Below are 20928 nucleotides of genomic sequence, written 5' to 3'. Positions count from 1 at the left end.
CCTTTTCATTTAAAAACAAACAAGCTGACCATTATAGCATTATATAACATTATATTTTCTAATAATACGACCAATTCAGCATTTAGCCCATTCCTCCCTTCTGTGTGGGGCTTCTCAAGGTGGCTTTTCCCCCCCTGGATTTTGCACTGGCATCTCTGGAGCAGGGCTGCATGTTCCCAGCTTCCTCCCTGCCCTGCACAAACTCGAGAGCCAAGAATGAGACCTGGACAAAGGCTAGTGCGGTATGTCTCTCAGGTTCTCTGAATTCTCAGCTTTTATTTTAAAGAGTAAGCCTCTTGCTGCTTTTGTTGCAGAGATATAACTCTGCATACCTTTGGTCAAGAGATCATTGTAATATATAATGCTATAATAATTGATCAATTATCAGTTTTTTCGGAATCTGAAAAGGCCCTCTGGTGGTAGTGGGGACTGTTAACTGCAGGGGACCAGGCAGGGAAAATATCTCCAGTGTGGGCAAGATTACAAAAAAAAAAATCTGGATCTCCCCATCCACATAGCAGCCACTTTGGCTTGCTGTGATCTTTCCCAGAAATAGGAAAGATCTCCAGAAAGCTGGGAAAAGTCAGAATATGTACAAGAGTTCCAGGGTGTTGTGTGGACTTTAGGGTCTTGCTTTGATTCCAACCAGCGGCAAAGCTAGACCAAATACTCAGTGTAGAAAGCAACTGTCCGCTTAGCTGAGGCCTCCCCATAAATTCACAATGGCTTAGCTGAGGTTTAGGGTTTTACTACTTGCAGCCATTGCACTGCAAGAGATGTTACCCAGAGGCACTGCCTACAGCTGGATAAGCACCCCAATAAGAGAAGGAGACTCTTAGTCTTTCACTTTGAGCCATGGTTCATTGCAAAAAGTAGTCCAAGAGAGAGAAGCCATGCTGGAATGCAGATAGAGCATGCAGATGGTGTTTGTGGTTCAGTAGAACAGCAGCAGCCCTGGGCTAAGTCTCTCTCTCACACACACACACTTTGCAATGGAACATGTAAAACAATGGGTCTCAGGTAAAGTATGCCTCATATCTTTATCTCTGGCTAGCAACTGATGGCTAATTCCTCCTGTCTCCAATACTCCTTCCTGATACCTTTTTATGTTACCTTATGTTAATATGTAACACAAAAAGGTGTAAGGAAGGAGTATTGGTGACAGGAGGGATTACATTACCTTATGTTAATATGGGAGGAGCCCCATGGTGCAGAGTGAAAAACTGCAGTACAAACTCTGCTCACAACCTGAGTTTGATGCCGGTGGAAGCTGGGTTCAGGTAGCCGGTTCAAGGTTGACTCAGCCTTTCTTCTTTCCGAGGTTGGTGAAATGAGTACAAGCTTGCTGGGAGGAAAGTGTAGATGACTGGGAAAGGCAATGGCAAACCACCCCATAACAAAAAGTCTGCCATGAAAATGTTGTGATGTGACATCACCCCATAGTCGGAAATGACTGGTGCTTGCACAGGGAACTACCTTTTTATGTTAATGTGCAGACCTATTTACACAACCTTCTCCTTCCTGCCCCCCCTTAGAGTATCGAGGTTAAATTATTGTTAAACATTAAAGCATGATGACTCTTCATGACAAACATAAAGGGTAATTCACTTATTTTGTCTTGAACTGGGAATCCATTCAGGAACCCAGGAAAGACCCATTAAACAACTATTAAGAGTCATCATAGCTCTGGGAGGGTCTTCACCCCTCCAAAGACCATAAAACATGTGAGCAAGCCAGCCACATCTCCTTGTTCAATCTGGGCACATAGGTTGATCCCCCATTACTCTGGCCTTATGTGACCAGAACACTTGATCTTATTGAAGTCAGCCAGCGCGGCCCGGGAGTGTGAACTGGCCAGGACCGTGGGCTGGACGCTGAGACAGTCGGGGCCAGGGTGCACTGGATGAGACCAGGCAAAAGTGAGTGTTGGGCATGGATGGCAGATCGGGCGAGGCCAGGCGAGGTGGGAACGTGAGAGCCCAGAGGAGTGAGCAGCGGCGTCCTGGTCGAGTGCAAGCAAGTCTGGAGGAGCTACGCGGCGGCGCTCTGGTGAAGCGACAGGGAAAGGACGGGGTGAAGTACCAGGGTAGCTGGGCTACCAGTGGGACGACGGCCCCCCTCTCTTGATCCCCTTCTCCTCCCCCCCCCCAACGTTATCGGGGGCTGCGGACAAGAGAACAGGCTGAGACTATCAGTGGGGTGAGGTGCGACCAGAGGACGCCTGGCAGGGGATGGTGCTAACAGCAGACTACCTTGCAGTTCTGGGTTCCTGGGGGTTATAGCCGCTCGACTGTGGGGACACAGGGGGGCTAGTACCTTCCTGGGCCCCTGGTGTTGTGTGGAGGGCTGCCCCGGGCTGCCGGACGGCATGCTAGTATACTGCACTTTGAGTAAGACCACACACACACACACCCGAATAAGAACTACGCACTCCTTTACACTCCACGGACACCCTACGGACACTGACGCACTTTAACAACAATAAGAAGAAGAACTTTGCACTTTATGGTCACCGTCACTTTGTAAATTACAGCACTTTACCCTTCAACCCTAACGGTTTTAACTACCAACTTGTAATTAATTATTTATTAGTAATTTAAATAGTATTTATTGATTAGCTAAGTGGATAATTTATGGCAAATTAATTGGAGATGGGTAGTAGTTGGGGAAGGTTTTTAATTAAGGAGCCAATGGATGTATTAATTTAATTAGTGTTAGCTAAGGAATTATAGGTGGATTGGGGGGAGGGATTTAAATTAAATAACTAGTGGTTATTGGTAGTTGGCAAATTACTGGTTGGTAACAAGAGGGTTAAAGAGGGAATAGGTATAGATACTGCCGGTTGATGAGCTGGTGCCCACCAGTAGGAGATGACTGGCCTGGGGATTCCGGTACTCCTGGGGAGGGGAAGGTATGACAGTGGGAACAGGCAGATTTATAAGGGAAGGAGGCCGAGACATGGTAGTGCTTGACCACCTTCCAGCCTGCGTCCCATCCCGACGGTGACAGGTAGTGGGGCCAGGCGAATTTACTCGCCTCTGTCACTGGTGTTATGCAATGCCAGGTCCATCAATAATAAGACCGCTATCCTTCGGGAATTCCTGCTGGAGCAGGATGCGGACCTGGCATGCGTGACCGAGACCTGGGTGCGCAATGGGGAGACCGTAGCTCTCTCCCAAATGGCCCCCCCAGGATACTCGGTCTTTCACCAGTCCCGGACTAGCGGGCGGGGGGGAGGAGTGGCACTATTCATATGAGAGGCTTACTCCTTTAGGGCTCTCCCGGCCCTGAAGATCAGGGGCATTGAATGTGCCGGCCTGATGTGGGACGTTGGGAAGGGGTTGGCGATCTGGCTGGTGTACCGTCCACCTAACGCACCGGCTGGCGCCTTATCATCCCTGATGGAGGCCGCAGCAGGCTGGGCGTTGGAGTACCCAAGGCTATTGGTCTTGGGTGACTTCAATGTTCATGCCGACGACGCGGCCTCCAGTCAGGCGATGGACCTGGTGTCATCCATGGCGAAACTGGGACTCTCCCAAATTGTCACAACGCCCACTCATCAGGCTGGGCACATGTTAGACCTGGTCTTTGCGGCGGGAGTTTTAGTGAACGATATTACTGCTAAAGCAGTGCCATGGTCGGATCACTACGCCCTTAAGGCTCGGGTGGATGTGTCATTCCAAACCTGTTTAGGCGGAGAACGTATTTTAGCTTGCTTGCGGAGCCTGATGGACCCGGAACGGTTCCCGACAGCCCTGCGGGATCCCGGGCCCCCTGGTGATTCCTTGGATGATCTGGTGGAGTCCTGGAATGATAGGCTATCCAGAGCCATCGAAGAGATCGCACCTAGGCGCCCTCTGCGCCCCTGTTTGAAGTCGACACCTTGGTATAACCAGGGGTTGCGACAACTAAAATAAGGACTCAGACAACTAGAGAGGCAATGGCGGCGTACTCGAGACGAAGTGACTCGAACATCTTATAGAGAGATTATGAAGTCCTATGAGATGGCAATCAAAACCGCAAAGAAAACATACTTTGCAGCTAACTATTCAATATAATTCGGAGTCTTACAACGCTGCCACAAGGCAGACCAAATTCTAATAAATTGGAGATTGGCTGTGAGGCTTTTGCGAATTTTTTTGCGGACAAGATCGCGTCGCTCCGCCTCGACCTCCCTGCCATATTAGAGACAGCTAGCGAAACCGAGGCTCCGTGCCTGTCTTCCGATTGCGTCCGGGATGATTTCAGGCCCCTCAACCTGGAGGAAGTTGACAGGATCCTCTTATCTGCACGCCCAACAACTTGTAAATTGGACCCATGCCCCTCCTGGCTTATTAAATCTTGCCAGAGGGAGCTTAGATATCCTGTATGGGATATCATAAATAGATCCCTGACGGAAGGGCACTTTCCAACACCACTTAAAGAGGCGGTGGTCTGTCCCCTCTTGAAAAAAACAATGTTAGACCCGGCCCAATTGGCACATTACCGGCCGGTCTCAAATTTGCCCTTTTTGGGCAAACTTATCGAGAGGGCAGTGGCGATGCAGTTACAGACCTTCCTGGAGGATGCTTCCGTCCTTGATCCCCTTCAGTCCGGCTTTCGCTCGGGCCATGGGATGGAGACGGTGTTGGTTGGTCTGGTAGATGACCTTCAACGGCATCTGGATCGGGGTGGCTCGGCGGTGCTGATGTTGTTGGACCTATCGGCAGCGTTCGATACGGTTGACCATCGGTTACTGGCTTGCCGCCTCGCCGACGCGGGGATTCAGGGGTTGGCCTTGCAATGGCTTTCCTCTTTCCTTGAAAGTCAGGGACAGAGGGTCGCGATTGGGGGTGAGCTGTCCCGGAGACACACGCTTGATTGTGGAGTGCCTCAGGGTGCAGTTCTCTCCCCGATGTTATTTAACATCTATATGCGTCCCCTTGCCCAGATTGCCTGAAGGTATGGGCTGGGTTGTCACCAGTATGCTGATGACACCCTGCTCTATCTGCTTATGGACGGCCGGACGGCCTGCGCCCCAGAAAATCTGGACCGGGCGTTACAGGCCGTGGCTGGGTGGCTCAGGCTGAGCAGGCTAAGGCTAAATCCGGCGAAAACAGAGGTCCTTTGCTTGGGTCGTCAGGGTCCAGGAAGGGAAATCCCCCTGCCAGCTTTTGACGGTGCGCCGTTGATTGCGACGCACAGGGTCAGAAGCTTGGGGGTACTATTGGAGCCTTCCTTAACGATGGAGGCTCAGATAGCAGCCACTGCCAAGTCTGCATTTTTCCATCTTAGGCGGACGAGGCAGCTGGCTCCCTTCCTGGAGTGTGACGATCTAGCAACGGTGATCCATGCAACGGTCACCTCGAGGTTGGACTACTGCAATGCCCTCTACATGGGGCTGCCCCTGTGCCAAACCCGGAAGTTGCAGTTGGTGCAGAACACCACCGCCTGGTTGCTATTGGGGCTCCCAAGATGGGAGCACATTCGGCAGGGCTCCGGGTTCTGCACTGGCTGCCAATAATTTACCGAGTCTGGTACACGGTGCTGGTCATTACCTTTAAAGCCCTATATGGCCTAGGACCTGCCTACCTGAGGGACCGTCTCTCCCCACATGTTCCCCAGAGAGTACTGAGATCGGGAACCCAAAATCTTCTCGTTGTCCCCGGGCCAAAGGAAGCCCGCTTGAAATCTACTAGGGACAGGGCCTTCTCCGAAATGGCCCCTTCCTGGTGGAACCAGCTGCCAGAAGAGGTGAGGGCCCTGCGGGACCTTGCCCAGTTCCGCAGGGCCTGCAAGACACCCTCTTCCGGCTGGCTTATAACTAACCGGCACCCAAAACTGAGTGTAGCTTCATTAGACCGCTGTATGTTTTCCTTTTTTAATGTTTTAACTGTGTAAATTGTGTAAAATGTTTAAATTTTTATATTTTTATGTTAGATTTTGTATGCTGTAAGCCACCCTGAGCCACTTGGTGGGAAGGACGGGATATAAATCATAAATAAACTAAACTAAGTCAGGGGTCTCCAACCACCGGGCCGTGGACCGGTACCAGGCCACGGCCTGCTAGCAACCGGGCCACGGAGTAAGGCAGAGCAACCCTGGACTAAAGAGGCAGCACAACCCTGCTCCAAGGCTGCCTCCCCTTGTAGAGGAGGCAGCCTCAGATCAAGGCCACACTACCTCTTTCATCCACCCGGTTCCTGGGCCGACAGAAGGGGCAGCACTGCTGTGACCTTAGCCTACCCCTCATTTATAGACCTCCACTGATCAGCTGATCGACAGGGGTCTTTAAATGGAAAGAGGAGGCAAAAACAGCCCCAATCTTCCTCCCATTTAAAGACCCCCATGGGGGCAGGAATGTGGCATGGGTGGCAGGGACAGCCTGGAGTGGCAAAATTCCCAGTGCCTCCTCCTCCTCCACTAGTCCATGGAAAAATTGTCTTCCATGAAACTGGTCCCTGGTTCCAAAAAGGTTGGGGGCCACTGTTCTAAGTAATGGGCCTCAGACATGGTACGATGGCAGTGCCCATCTCCATCTTTAATTTCTAAATGGATATCTGCACATCTGGAACAGATAGTATCACCCTCTTCAACAATCCCTAACATTCCCTATCACTCATCTCTATTTTCCTAGCTCTTGATTGTGTGTTTTTGTATTGCTTGTGGGTATGACTGTATTTTCTACATATATTTTCTAGTAAACATTTTTAAAAACTATTTTATCTCTGGAGTTTTCTTTCTGATACTGGACCTCCGTATTATGGGGAAAAGATCAGCTCCTAGCTCTACCAGGGTCATCCTCTGCTAATTCCCCCCATAAAAAGATGAGACCCTCCCAGCAATTTTGCTAACAGAGCTTACTGCTCAGTCAGTGCTGTCCTGCCACATTTCTTCAGTAGCAGCTGCATGCAAGACAGGTTGCCAATCTACAGGTGGAGGCTGGAGTTCTCCAATTATAACAACTGATCTCCAGGCAACAGATATATGGAGAAAATGGCCACTTCAGAAAGTGGACTCTATGGCATTACAGCCCATTGAAGCTCCTCCCCTCCCCAAACCCCTCTCTCCTCAGGCTCCACCCCCAAAATCTCCAGGTATTTCCCAATCTGGAGCTGGCAACCCTAATGCTAGATGGCACCAGACCTTTAAAAAAAAAAAAGCAGGAATGCACAAGAATGGAGTTTCCACTGGCTTGGCATCAGAGGATGTGGCCTAATATGCAAATTAGTTCCTGCTGGGCTTTTTCTACAAAAAAGCCCTGTGTGAAACAATGGTGACATCAGAGAGCATGGCCTATATATATATATAAAAAAAAATTAATCATCTAGGCAGACGGGTTCATAGCAAGGACTGAAGGGCATCTGGTTTCTTTCTGCCCCTCTGCCAGAGACAGAATGGCAGAACTGAGAATTATTGTTAAGCTCTAAAGGAGAGAATCTAATCTTTGACTGTGATGTGTCACCATGTGTCTGCCAAACAATTTACAAAATGACAAGGCCTGCCAATGCCCCCTTTTTGTGATTTCCCGCTCCCCACATAGTTTGGAGCTGCCAACTGAGAATCAGATGACAATGACTGGTATCCAAAATGACTTCCAGTGAGCAGTTAATATAGGGTACACAAGGGCTGCCTTGCTGTGAAATAGCCACACACATCCAGAAGATGGCACTCCAGGATATTAGATGCAAGGAGGAAACTTTCTGAGGGGTCTTTCTACCAGAAAAGAACAAAACAATTGCAAGTATCTGTTAATTTTTTTTTAAAAAAATGCATCTGATGTAGGCTAGCAACAAGTTGTATTCAGGGCTTTTTAAAATCAAGAACGCAGTTCTGCCTGGCTTGGCATCAGGGGGTGTGGCCTAATATGCAAATGAGTTCCTCCTGGGCTTTTTCGAAATTATGGTGAATCAGGGGGGGTGGCCTAATATGCTAGTGAGTTCCTTCCTGCTGGGCTTTTCCTACAAAAATAGGTCCTGGTTGTATTTCTCCCGGAAGGAGGGCTGTGACTCTATGGTAGAAGCTGAGCTTTGCATGCACAAGGCCCTGGCTGCTGTCCCTGGCTGCTTCAGGAAAAGAATTTTAGCTACTAGGTGCCCTGATTTGAGTGGCCAGGTCAACCCACTCTCATCAGAAGGTAAGCCAGGTCAGCCCTGTTTAGTGCATGGATTAGGGTTGCCAAGTCCAATTCAAGAAATATCTGGGGACTTTGGGGGTGGAGCCAGGAGACTTTGGGGGTGGAGCCAGGAGACATTAGGGGTGGGGCCAAGGTCAAGGCTGTGACAAGCATAATTGAACTCCAAAGGGAGTTCTGGCCATCACATTTAAAGGGACGGCACACCTTTTCAATTCCTTCCTTCCATAGGAAATAATGGATAGGGGCACCTTCTTTTGGGGCTCATAGAATTGGACCCCCTGATCCAATCTTTTTGAAACTTGGGGGGTATTTTGGGGAGAGGCACTAGATGCTATATTGAAAATTTGGTGCCTCTACCCCCAAAAATAGCCCCCCCAGAGCCCCAGATACCCGCAGATCAATTCACCATGATTTTCTATGGGAATAAAGCTCCATGGGGAATAATAGAGTTCCCAGCAGACATTTCCCTCCCCTCCCCCCGCTTTCTGATGACCCTGAAGCAGGGGGAGGGCCTCCAAACTGGGGGATCCCCTGCCCCCACCTGGGGATTGGCAACCCTAGCATGGATGGGAGACCACCAAAGAAGTTCAGGGTTGCTAGAGGCAGGCAATGCCGAAACACCTGTTTGTCTCTCACCTTGAGAACACAAACACTATGGGATTTCCATAAGTCAGCTTTGTCTTGATGGCACTTTCAACCCAGTCAGGGCTTTTTTAGTAGAAAAAGCCCAGCAGGAACTCATTTGTGTATTAGACCACACCCACTAATATCACCATTGTTTCACACAGGACTTTGTTGGTAGGAACTCATTTGCATATTAGGCCACACACCCCTGATGCCAAGCCTGCAGAAACTGCATTCTTGTGTGTTCCTGCTCAAAAAAAGCCCTGCACCCGGTTCTGGAAAGACCCTTCTCTGTCTGAGGTCTTAGAGAGCCACTGCTAGTCTGTGTGGACAAGGCAGACCAATGGTCTGTGTTATACCTGCTAGGACCATTCAGTATTCCTTCTCAAGCCACAGGTACTCCTGGTGGTGGGTTATTTCACCAGGAATTATTCAGACCACAAGCAGACAGCCTTCAACCAAACAGCATGAAAAGGCAGCAGTTACTGAGAAACAAAGGTACTGAGAAACAAAGAAGCCACAAGACTATGATCACACACACACTAAATAATGCACTTTCAATCCACTTTCAGCACACTTTCCAACTGGATTTTGCCAGCTCACACAGTAAAATCCAGTTGGAAAGGGCACTGAAAGTGGATTGAAAGTGCATTATTTAGTGTGTATGACTGCAGCCCTACTATGGATGCTAGAATGTGCATCCCATATTTCTCCAGCTAACTAACCCTTTCCCAACATTTTATTATGGTCTGACAAGATATAAGGAAGACACGCAAAATGAACAGCTTGGGTTGGGAGTTGGAAGTCTGGAGCAGAGGGGAAGAGGCAAAAATGTCCCCACTACAACCTGGAGAAGTCCTCCGTGGGAGCCAAACCATTGTGAATATCCTGCTACCAAGAGAAGAGCAATTAAGTGACGGGAGAACTTCTGCCCCAGTTTTCTCCTAAAACAAACTGTGGGCCAAACTACACAAGGTTTTTAAAGTCTACTTTATAGATTTATTTGGGCTCTCCTTCCTTGGAGGTTTTTAAACAGAGGCTAGATGGCCATCTGACAGCAATGCTGATAACTGTGAATTTAGGGGGAGGTATTTGTGAGTTTCCTGCATTGTGCAGGGGGTTGGACTCGATGACCCTTGGTGTTCCTTCCAACTCTATGATTCTATGAGTTGAAAGCAAGGCTACAGCTGATAGATATTTATTATACATGGTGGAAACAGAATTGATGAAATTGTATTTCTTTAAAAGTCTGTGAATCTGTCAATATTTTGGATTACTTTCTACTCAAATACTTGGCACGTTTGCACATAGTACTGATTACTTATAATAGGTTATTTACATAGTGTAGTTGTTCAGTATAAGGCAGCTTCATGTTCATGTGACTTATGGTGAGCCACTCATGGAGTTTTTAAGGCAAGAGACATTCAGAGGTGGTTTATGATTGCCTGTCTCCGTAACATGACTTTGGTATTCCTTGGTCATCTCTCATCCAAATACTGACCAAGGCCAGCTCTGCTTAACTTCTGAGGTCAGCTCTGTTCCTCTCAAACTCCTATGTAAACAAGTTAGCTTCTATGAAAGAGCTTCTTGTACGCCTCTCAGAGATAGATGGAACACTAAATATAAAGGACGTAAATATAATTAATCAATTATATTGGTAAACGTTTTGGGCATTCGCATCCCAATGGAATCTTCTTGTAGAATCTGTTTCACAGCACTTTGGGATAAGGTCATTTCTGTTAAGAGCGGCCCCATGGCGCAGAGTGGTAAAGCAGCAGTACTGTGGTCTGAACTCTCTGCTCATGACCTGAGTTTGATTCTGGTGGAAGCTGGATTCAGGTAGCCGGCCCAAGGTTGACTCAGCCTTCCATCCTTCCGAGGTCGGTAAAATGAGTACCCAGCTTGCTGGGGGGGAAGTGTAAAAAAAGACTGGGGAAGGCAATGGCAAACCACCCCGTAAAAAGTCTGCCGTGAAAACATGAAAGCAACGTCACCCCAGAGTCAGAAACGACTAGTGCTTGCACAGGGGACCTTTCCTTTCCTTTTCATCTCTGTTGCCTCTTTTCCTTTTCAAATGCAATCACCTACATTTTTCTCATGTTGATACCACATAAGTGCATTGCATTGACTATGTTCAGTGTAGTGGTTAAGTGCAAAACTCTTATCTGGGAGAACCTCTCCATTCCTCTACTTGCAACTGCTGAAATGGCCTTGGATCAGCCATAGCTCTTGTAGGAGTTGTCCTTGAAAGGGCAGCTGCTGTAAGAGCTCTCTCAGCCCCACCTGCCTCACATGGTTTCTTTTGTGGGAGGGGGGAAGGTAAAGGAGATTGTGACTTCTCTGAGACTCTGAGATTCAGAGTATAGGGTGGGATATAAATTCAATATCTTCTTCTTCTTCTTCTTCTTCTACTGAAGGAGATCCTCAAAGTGGAGAGCCAAAAGCTGAAGGAAATGGATACATTCAGCGGCAAACTACCCATTTAACCTATGGGGTAAGTTCCTTGGTCACTGTGTGACAGAGTGTTGGACTGGATAGGCCATTGGCCTGATCCAACATGGCTTCTCTTATGTTCTTATGTTCCTGGTGGGCCACTGTCTGGGAGGGCTTTTAGCAGCCATGAGCAAGCTAAGCCAAGCTCTAGTCATTTGCAGGGACCACTCAGATCACACCTAGCTAGCGTTACCTGTGACAAGTATTGGTTCACCCATCAGCCCCTGTGCATGCTTATAGTGCAGAGCTCCTCCACGTTGGTGAAATCATAACTGTGACTCCTCTTCTTCCTTTCATGTGACTGTAATGTCACATGACTTCTTACAATGCACTTCCAGTTTAGTGAAGCCATGTGCTTTAATTTGGTGGTTAAAAGGGAGACCTTGGTCTGAAAATTTTGAAGAGGGGATGTATTTCAGTGGCAGAGCACCTACTTGACATGCACAAGGTCCCAGGTTTGATCCCTGGCAGCTCCAGTTAAAGGATCAAGTAGTATGAAAGACCTCCACCTGAGATCCTGGAGAATAACTGCGAGTCAGAGTAGATAAAACTGACCTTTATAAACCAATCATCTGACTCAGTATAAAAAAGCTTGAGGACTGCTTCTTTGGCCATGTTGGGTCCTAGCTGTGGACTGACAGACTGTGCCATTCTAGGTAGTCCGTTACCATAAGGGAGAAGAAAAGGAAAATTTGCCATAGGTTTTTCCATTAAACTTGCTGTTTATTGTGGATGTAGAGGAAATTCATTTAAAATAATACATACATATATATACATACACATACACACTCTCAATCATGTTCGCACACACACACATACACACATATAAATGACGTATAAAATAAAGATCAACCCAGGGCAGATGTAGTGGAGTCTTGTACTAACAATCAACACAGGTACCATTACAAGTACAACATATGCCACCACCAAAAACACTCACACCCCATCTTGCCCCAGGCACCAAGATCTTCTGTAGCGCCCTCTGCTCGGCTTGTGGGAAAAGGAGACGCAACCTCCTTGTTTATGGTGTTGTCTGAAAATACCCAGAGTGATTCTTTCCCAAGCCTCAGATCCAGGGAAGCGGGGAAATTGGAGGGTAGGAAGAGGACAGGCCCTCTAAAGAAAGGGATCAGCTCATCAAGGCTTGATTGTTTTTCCAAAAAATGCAAACGACACAATAGAATTGGAACCAACAAAGCTGTCAGATAAGGAGTCAGGAGGTCATCACCACATATACGAATCATCGAATCTAAAAAAAATAATAATAATAGAGAATCGTAAAGTTAATGGGATGGCAGAAGCAAATGTTGTAGCTGCTCCAAATACCTGCCCTGAAGGCAAGACCATCCATTCCCATTGTTAGCTCATGGCATGCTACAAGGCTTAAATAATGATTTGCAAATGATGCTGTATTTAATGCATACTTTTATGTGCATTGTTACCCCGTTTGTGCTTCAGAAATGCACTGGGGCTTGGAATCTGAATAAACACTGTCATGGTTGAGTGGAGATCTGAACCCACTCTAACACCCTAGCAGCTACACCATGCTAACTGTGATAGCACTTCAATGTGATGTAAAAGGACTCTTTTTTAGCATTCTATTGAAAGAATTGTTCTATACCACCATTTCCTTAAGGGTTTATTGTTGCTTTTTGTTATATTATTAAACATCATATTGTTATAGCAAGTTAAGTTCATATAAATGTTATAAAAAACAAAAAGTTTAAAATAGGGGTCACAGATGTTGAGAAAGGCATTTCTGTGCGCAGTAAACCATTTCCAGTCAAACTATGCTAGATGGACTGATGGTCATTAATTTAAGGTAGTGTTATATGTTCATTCAGGGTAGTTCTGTTTGTGTAATTCTTTCTGTGAAATACTAGGTAGGTAAAGCTCAGTATTAGAACCTCTCCTTCACAGGTAGAAGGTCCCAGGTTCAATCCCAGCATATCTAGCTAAAAGCTGTCAGACAACAGGGGTTGTCTCTATGGAATCTTCTAGAGCAGGGGTGGCCAGCAGTAGCTCTCCAGATGTTTTTGCCTACAACTCCCTTCAGACCCAGCCGTTGGCCATGCTGGCTGGGGTGATGGGAGTTATAGGCAAAAAACATCTGGAGAGCTACTGCTGGCCACCCCTGTTGTAGAGCTACATTCAGTCAAACAAGTCAAATAGTGGGTGAGATGGGCTGACTTGGTATAAGACATCTTCATGTGTTTGCTTAGTGGTTCTCGGGGGAAGGAGTTTTGTTTAAGAAGAACAGACTCTCAAAGAAGAAAGAGAAACAAGTTCTGGACAAGTTTTCTGATAATCAGAGCAGTGAATATAGTCCCCAGAGAAGTGAACTACACATTGTGAAGACATTTAACACTTGGGGGTGGACTCAAATCAGGGACATTTGGGATTGTTGGCAACTCCTTTTGCCAGCCAGCAGAGGTGAATTGTTTCATACTGCTCACACTGTCCTGGGGATAAAACCCCAGATTCCTGATTTTTCTTCCTGGCTCTTAGCAGATCACAGCAAACAGGAATCTAGTATTCAGGAGCTGTCTGATGACCGCTGGGCCTCAGGATTTCATCGAGTGTATGCCCAAGTTCTCTATGTTGTATGAATGGATCCTAAATATACCTATACAAAACTGCTTTGTTTGGAGTACTCCCAAGTCCTTAATTTTTTTTTTTTAATTTTATTTTTAAAAGCCCTGTTCCTTGCAAATGTTTCTTCCTTGGCAGGTGGTAGCAGATTAAAGGTTAAGAATCACACCGCCCTAGTAAAATGGATGAGACGCTCTCAGTGGGACTTACCGTGATCTGCCATTTTGGTCGTTGTTGCTGTCTCCAAAAATGAGCTCTGACATCAAGGTCTCTGGGCTGGCTCTCTTGCCATACCTTGCAGTGGGAAAGGAATGGGTTACAATCAGAGCTTTCCTCTCTGGAGAGAATAAGAAGCCACCCAGATATTTGGTTTCCTGTTTCCATCCCACACCTTTCTATTGGGGGAACCCTTAATTATAGAACACTATATAGATTATTTTGCAGAACATAGGGTATTGTTTTCTAGCTGTATTAATCATTCTGTATTGTTTGTTTTTCTGTTTATAATATTACCAACCTCCCCCCCACCCCCAAAAAATCCCCTAAGCTCTCATTCAAACCAGGACTCATCATGGATTGTCTCAGGGCTTTTTTTTTTTTTTAGTAGAAACACACAGGAACGCAGTTCTGGCTGGCTTGGTGCCAGAGGTGTGGCCTAATATGCAAATGAGTTCCTGCTGGGGTTTTCTACCAAAAAAAGCTCTGGTTTGTCTTGAGTAATCATCTGCTCTGGAGTGGTAAGCAGTGTTCCCTCTAAACTGGGTTAGCCTGAGCTAGCTCACAGATTTTTGGCCTCCAGCTCACACATTTTTGTCTTAGCTCAGGAAGGTGGACCCCAGAGCACACTAATTGAGGCAGCAGCTCTCAACTTTAATGCCAGTAGCTCACAAAGTAGAATTTTTTGCTCACAAGACTCTGCAGCTTAGAGGGAACATTGGCCAAAAATATATAATCACATGAATTATCACACTAAGATTGGGGGGTTTCAGAGCAGAGGGTATGAACTACAGGAGAGACTGAAGCTCAGCTAGCATTGTCATTTGTCCACCACCCATGGTAAGGCCCCAGCAACATTTTCTCAGCTCTTGCCAGGACCCAATGGGGAGGTAAGGGGAAAATTGGGGAGGCAGCAGCATCCTGCAATGCTGTGATGTCACTTCTAGTCGTATAACTGAAAGTGTGTCTCTGTACTGCAGGATGCTCAAGGACTGGATAAATATATGGAGCAGAGATCCATCAGTGGCTGTTAGGCACATCATATTGTTGGAACTCTCTGTCTGGATCAGTGATGCTCTGTATTTTTGGTGCTTGGGGGGGCACAGTGGGAGGGCTTCTGATGGACCGCCTGATGGCACCTGGGTTTTTTTGCCACTGTGTGACACAGAGGGTGTTTTCGGACTTACCTTTTACTGGCGCGACGACCCTCCTCACGCCGGCGGATCTGCAGTGATTTCGCACTAGAAGCGCCGGCGCAGCCCATTGCGCCGGCTACTTCCGTCGCTAAGCCAGCGCAAACGGAAACCGCCAAGAAGCAGGAAAACGTTTGCGCTGGCTTAGCGACGGAAGTAGCCGGCGCAATGGGCTGCGCCGGCGCTTCTAGTGCGAAATCACTGCAGATCCGCCGGCGTGAGGAGGGTCGTCGCGCCAGTAAAACGTAAGTGCAAAAACACCCAGAGTGTTGGACTGGATGGGCCATTGGCCTGACCTACCATGGCTTCTCTTATGTTCTTATAAAAGGCTACAGCATTTACCATAGAGTTCTGGGTGAACATTAGAGAGTTCTGCAATGCGGTGATGTCATATCTAGCTACCCAACTGGAAATGATGTTGTGGCAATGCATCATGGGAAGCTATCAGGGTAAGTCCCTCCTTCATCAGTGTCCCGGAGGTTACCTCTCATTTAGGCAGTAGCCAGAAATGATTTGGGGAAGTAACCAAAGTCTAGAAGCTGCATGAATACAGACAGACTTCAGTACATTTTGAGCATTCCTGCTTAAAGGGGAAAGCAGCTGATCATCTGCAGCTGTGTAAATGAATCCTTAGAAAGAACTTGCAAAGGTGGCAGTGTATAGGTGGGAAGTTAGAGGAATTGTGCCTAAAACTCTTGCTTTCCCTGTTTGCATCCAATGTACATCTTCATGGCCTAGTAAGACAAGGGCCCAGCTCACAACTAGGTCAGAGGAGAATAGGGAGTTAAAGAGCACAGAGGGAGGTATGAGCAGGAACCTAAAGAGGTGACTGTGCTTTAATGTCCCCCAGATCTGGTTTTCAATTAGGTTTCCAGGAGACGAGAGCTAATGGGCTGTCCCAGGCAGCCAACACTAATGGAGAAGGTGGCTAATCGGGCGTTTTATGGTCCTGTGATCACTCTCTAAGAGGCTGCAGTCTCTGCAAAGCTGAAGTTACAATATGCACAACTGTGTTGTATACAGATAAAAAAATTGTGCTCAATAAAGGCCATGATCATTTGGCATCTATTTATAAAAAGAGAACAGAGTAAAATGGGGGGGGGGGTGTTTTCCAGATTTTTCTACATGAGAAAGAAAACTGACATTTGGCACACACTTAATGCAAACTGATGTACTATAACATGAGGATCCACAGCAGTTTCTTCCTCGATGGACAACGTAAGATGTAAAATGGGCTAAACTGTTAATCTTGCCCCACCTGCCTGAGTGTTCACATCCTAGGACAGGGATGGCCAAATGATGGCTCAGAAGCCACATGTGGCTCTTTCACACATATTGTGTGGCTCTCGAAGCCCCCAACACCCCAGTGTCCAGCTTGGAGAAATCATTTGTCTCTTTAAATCGCTTCGCCAAGCCAGCTGGCAGCTTGGAGAAGGATTTAAACTTGCTTTCCACCTCTCCCTCCCTCCCTCCATCCCCCCCTCACTCCCCCCATCTATTTGCTTTCTTTCCACCCTTCCTTCCTTCCTGTCTTGTGGCTCTCACCATCTGAGGTTTATTCTATGTGGCTGTTAACATTAAGCAAGTTTGGCCACCCCTGTTTTTGGATTACCAGGTCCTGCAGGGGTGAGGGAGTAGAGTGGCCAGATCCAGGCTGGGAAACTCTTGGAGATTTGGGGATGGAGCCTGGAGAGGACAGGGACCTCAGTGGGGCACAATGCCATAGAATCCCCCCCCCCCCAGGCATCCATTTTCTCCAGGGGAACTGATCTCTGTAGTCTGGAGATGAGCAGAAATTCTGGAAGCTGGCATCCCTCCCACCTCCTTCCATTACTGCCTTCATCTCTGGTTCAGAAATTTTAGCCAGGTGGTCTGCAGATGCATGCTTGAGATGGGTGGAAAAGGCACCTGGCTGCCTCTTTCAGTGTTCTGCAGAGCAGAAGGCTTAAACAGGCAGAAGTCAAGAAGAAGCCTCCCCACACACACACACACACACACATTGAGCTTGATCATTAAAAAAAATCTTCCAAATGCACAAAGGCCACCCAAAGATCAAGCAAGTACAAAAGCCAAAATCAGCAAGTATCAGGGCTTTTTTGTAGCAGGAACTCCTTTGCATATTAGGTAACACACATCTGATGTAGCCAATCCTCCAAGAGCTTACAGGGCTGTTATTACAGAACCTACTGTAAGCTCCAGGAGGATTGGCTACATCGGCGGGGTGTGTGTGTTTGACCTAATATGCAAAGGAGTTCCTGCTACAAAAAAGAAGCCCTGGCTGTGCACATTCAGGACCACCAACCCCTAAGCCAAAGCACAACCCCACCACGCACCTCTGCCTTGTCACCAAGTTAATGTAATGCCGGAGAGCTGAGAAATATTTGGCCATTTCTTCAGGGGAAGCGTCGTCTCCAGGACTCTCTGGCTTGGGAGGATAGGCGTCGACTAAAGTGCCCAAGCAGAACAAGACGCACAGGGTCACGGGAATCACAAGGGGCCAGGGTTTCAGAGAGGCAACCATCTGAGAGGGAGGGCGGAAAAAAAGACCGTGGGAGAAGTCTGTCAAAAAGCTGGATGATCAGTCTCAGCCAAACCACCCATCTGCTTCATGCAGCAAAAGCACCACTTTAACTGTGTCGACATCAGAAACTTCTTGGCCTTACCTAAAGTGGCTGTGAAACAACATTCTAGGAGGCAATTTTATTCTTGTATTTCAATATTTATACCCTGCTTTTCTCCTCTGGAGTGACCCAAAGTGGCTTACAGTGCCTCGGCGGGGAGGGTGGGATATAAATAAAAATTTATTATTATTATTATTATTCTCCTCTTCTCCGTTTCACCCTGACAACAACCACCCTGTGAAGGAGATTAGGCCAAGAGGACCAAGGTCACCCCCACACGAGCTTACATGCCTGAGTGTGGATTTGAACCTGAATCTTCTAGTAAGTCCAATGGCTACATCACTTTGCTTCTCAATTTCGGTGGGTAGCAGCCTGCCAGTCTCCTAAAACTACCTCTTGCTACATCGGATGTGACTGGCTCAGCCCTGATGGGCATGTCCCCTAGGGTTCCAAGGTCTTCCCTGGCCACCAGCAGGGGATGGGGGGGAGGAGTTATCAGCTCTAGGCTGGGAAACTCCTGGAGGTTTGGGGATGGAGCCTGGGGAGGATAGAGAGCTGAGTGGGATACAGCGCCATAAAGTCCACCCTCCAAAGCATCTATTTTCTCCAAGAGAACTGATCACTCCAGTCTGGAGATGAGCTATAATTTTGGGAGATCCCCAGGCCCCACTTGGATTCTGGCATCTGTAATGTTCCCTCTCCCTTTACAATATGAATGTTCCCTCTCCCTTTACAGTATGATCACCTTCTATCTTGAAGCCCACTTTAAAAATTCCAAGACATTCTTAGACATTCTAAGCCTGAGAACGTTTAAACTCAGCTTAGAAATTAGGCTTTCTCTTTAAAGTTCTTCTGGCAGTGCCTTAGAAGGCAGCGTAAAAGTGTGCTGAATAGAAGAGTACAGAAGGCTGATCCCAAAGGGAGAGAAGCACATGGTGCCCCAGGCTCCAACCCCACACAACAGCACACTGCAGAGAGAGGTAAGCAGGTACCCTTTCCTATGAGGCATCCCTTGAGAAACTATGGGCAAATTAAGCTGTGCTGGACTTCCCTGGTCTGGTGGTTCATCTCATATAATTTGACCACCGAGATCAAGAAGAAGATATTGGATTAATATCCCGCCCTCCACTCCAAAGAGTCTCAGAGTGGCTCACAATCTCCTTTACCTTCCGCCCCCACAACAGACACCCTGTGAGGTGGGTGGGGCTGGAGAGGGCTCTCACAGCAGCTGCCCTTTCAAGGACAACATCTGCCAGAGCTATGGCTGACCCAAAGGCTATTTGAGCAGGTGCAAGTGGAGGAGTGGGGAATCAAACCCGGTTCTCCCAGATAAGAGACCACACACTTAACCACTACACCAAACTGGATCAGTGCTGCATAACAATAAAACACAAAGATTAACTTTGCTCTCATCTTTTCTTTTCTTTTTAATAGCAGGAGAGAATAGCTGTGCTAGTGTACACCCTGAGGAATGCTTTCAGTGATTTCCCAAAACCGCAAATGGTCCATGGGAGAGTATTACTTTTATTTATACCTTACTTTTTTTAATCCTTCTTTCCAGGATTCCAAATGGGTCTCTCCTTCTCCTGTTTATTCATTGACTTAATATAGACCCCAATTATCTCCCCAATGGGGACCCAAAACTATTTACAACAGGCTATATCCTCACAACAACTCTGTGAGGTAGGTTAGGCTGACCGTACAGGACTGGTCCAAGATCACCCAGGGCAGAATTGGCATTGAAAATGGAGTCTTCCTAGCCAGATATTTAACCCCTACACCACACAGGCTGTCTTCACTACTCTAGGAAGTCGGTTAAGGTGAGGGAGGTCTGGCTCAAGGTCACCCACTGAGCTTCACTTCACCATGAGCAGGGATTTGAACTCAGATCTCCCCAGTCCTAGTCCAAAACTCTAACCACAACACCTCAGCAGCAGCTTTTCTTTACAGAATCACTTCCCCCCATAGAAACTGTTGTCCTGTTATTCCTCCCCCACCCTTTGTCCCTGGATTTAAGCCATTTGGGGCTGAAGTCAAGCAAATTATAAATCCTCAGATATGCCACAGAATGCCCATGGGATACGTGCAACAATAACAAAGGAGACTCAACAGCATTTTTACAACATCTTTTTCTCAGACCCCTGATGGCAGCAGCTCTAAGTTTTAACTCTGAGGTGAAAAGAAAAGGGACCTGGTTTTTAAAACAGCTGGAGTGATTCTCCCCCCACTTCCCTGGCTTTGCCTCCCAGCTACCCTTCTCCTTTTCCCTTCATCCAGAGTTACTTCCCAATGAGATAAGCAGTACCTCAAAACAGGGGCTGTGGGGAGACAAGCCATTGCTGAGGGGAGGGTTCTGCCCTCCACACACCCCCTTTCCTTTTAAAAACCTCCAGCAGTCACTGAACTGTGGCAGTTCTGGGTTTAAAATCCCCGTTGAGCTTGCTTTGGCCGTCACAGGTATCCACAAACCGTCCCCACCTTAGAGAAATTAAGCTACACTTTCTTCTCTTATCCCCCCCTCCCCCTGCAACTTTGCCTCAGCAGAAGAGAGGAACTTGCTCTCTAGCATCGATTCAGCTCTTCAGGTACTCACTGTGATGAGGAGGTAGAACGGGAGGAGGAATTGGGATGCCAAAGGAATGATGGGACCCAGCCAGACTTCTGTGATCTTCCAGGTGTCTCTGGCAGATGCCTCTGTGAGTAAGCTCTCCCTCAGCCGAGGGCTTATATCTTTGGTTGGTGGGTAAATTAAGGGGGGGGAGGCTCCTCCCCTCCCTGGCTGTCTCCCCACTCATTCATTCACTCACTCACCCATCATTTGTTGATCAATGCCATTCTATATCGGCCACCTTGATTGCCTCTCCACGGAAACTATTCCGCACATGCCAAAGGGGTAGGGTGGGGGGAACAGGAGGGAGAACAGGATGAACCCATGTGGGGTGGATGAGCAATACACGCGCTGCACTCCTGAGCCAGGCAGTGTGGAAGCTTAAACCACTGAAACTTTGGGTGACCACAGAGGATCGAAAGGAGGAGGGAAACTTACAGGGTCAGAAATGCCAATCACCCACTA

General features: G+C 47.5%; 1 protein-coding gene across 1 annotated transcript; it reads right to left on the bottom strand.

The window, feature by feature from the left end:
* Positions 1–11935: 11935 nt before the first annotated feature.
* On the bottom strand, positions 11936–20645 carry LOC132584029 (goannatyrotoxin-Vere1-like). The gene is made up of 4 exons (XM_060255801.1): positions 20449–20645; positions 17568–17755; positions 14036–14119; positions 11936–12482 (listed from the first exon to the last, which is right to left on the bottom strand). The coding sequence occupies exons 2-4, from the start codon at positions 17753–17755 to the stop codon at positions 12458–12460; spliced, it is 297 nt and encodes a 98-aa protein (XP_060111784.1). The 5' UTR covers positions 20449–20645; the 3' UTR covers positions 11936–12457.
* Between the last annotated feature and the right edge of the window lie 283 nt (positions 20646–20928).

Source organism: Heteronotia binoei, chromosome 15 (assembly GCF_032191835.1).
Source record: "Heteronotia binoei isolate CCM8104 ecotype False Entrance Well chromosome 15, APGP_CSIRO_Hbin_v1, whole genome shotgun sequence".
Taxonomy (NCBI): Eukaryota; Metazoa; Chordata; class Lepidosauria; order Squamata; family Gekkonidae; genus Heteronotia; species Heteronotia binoei.
The sequence above is the reverse complement of the archived record's forward strand: the minus strand, read 5'-3'. Positions and strand labels throughout refer to the sequence as shown.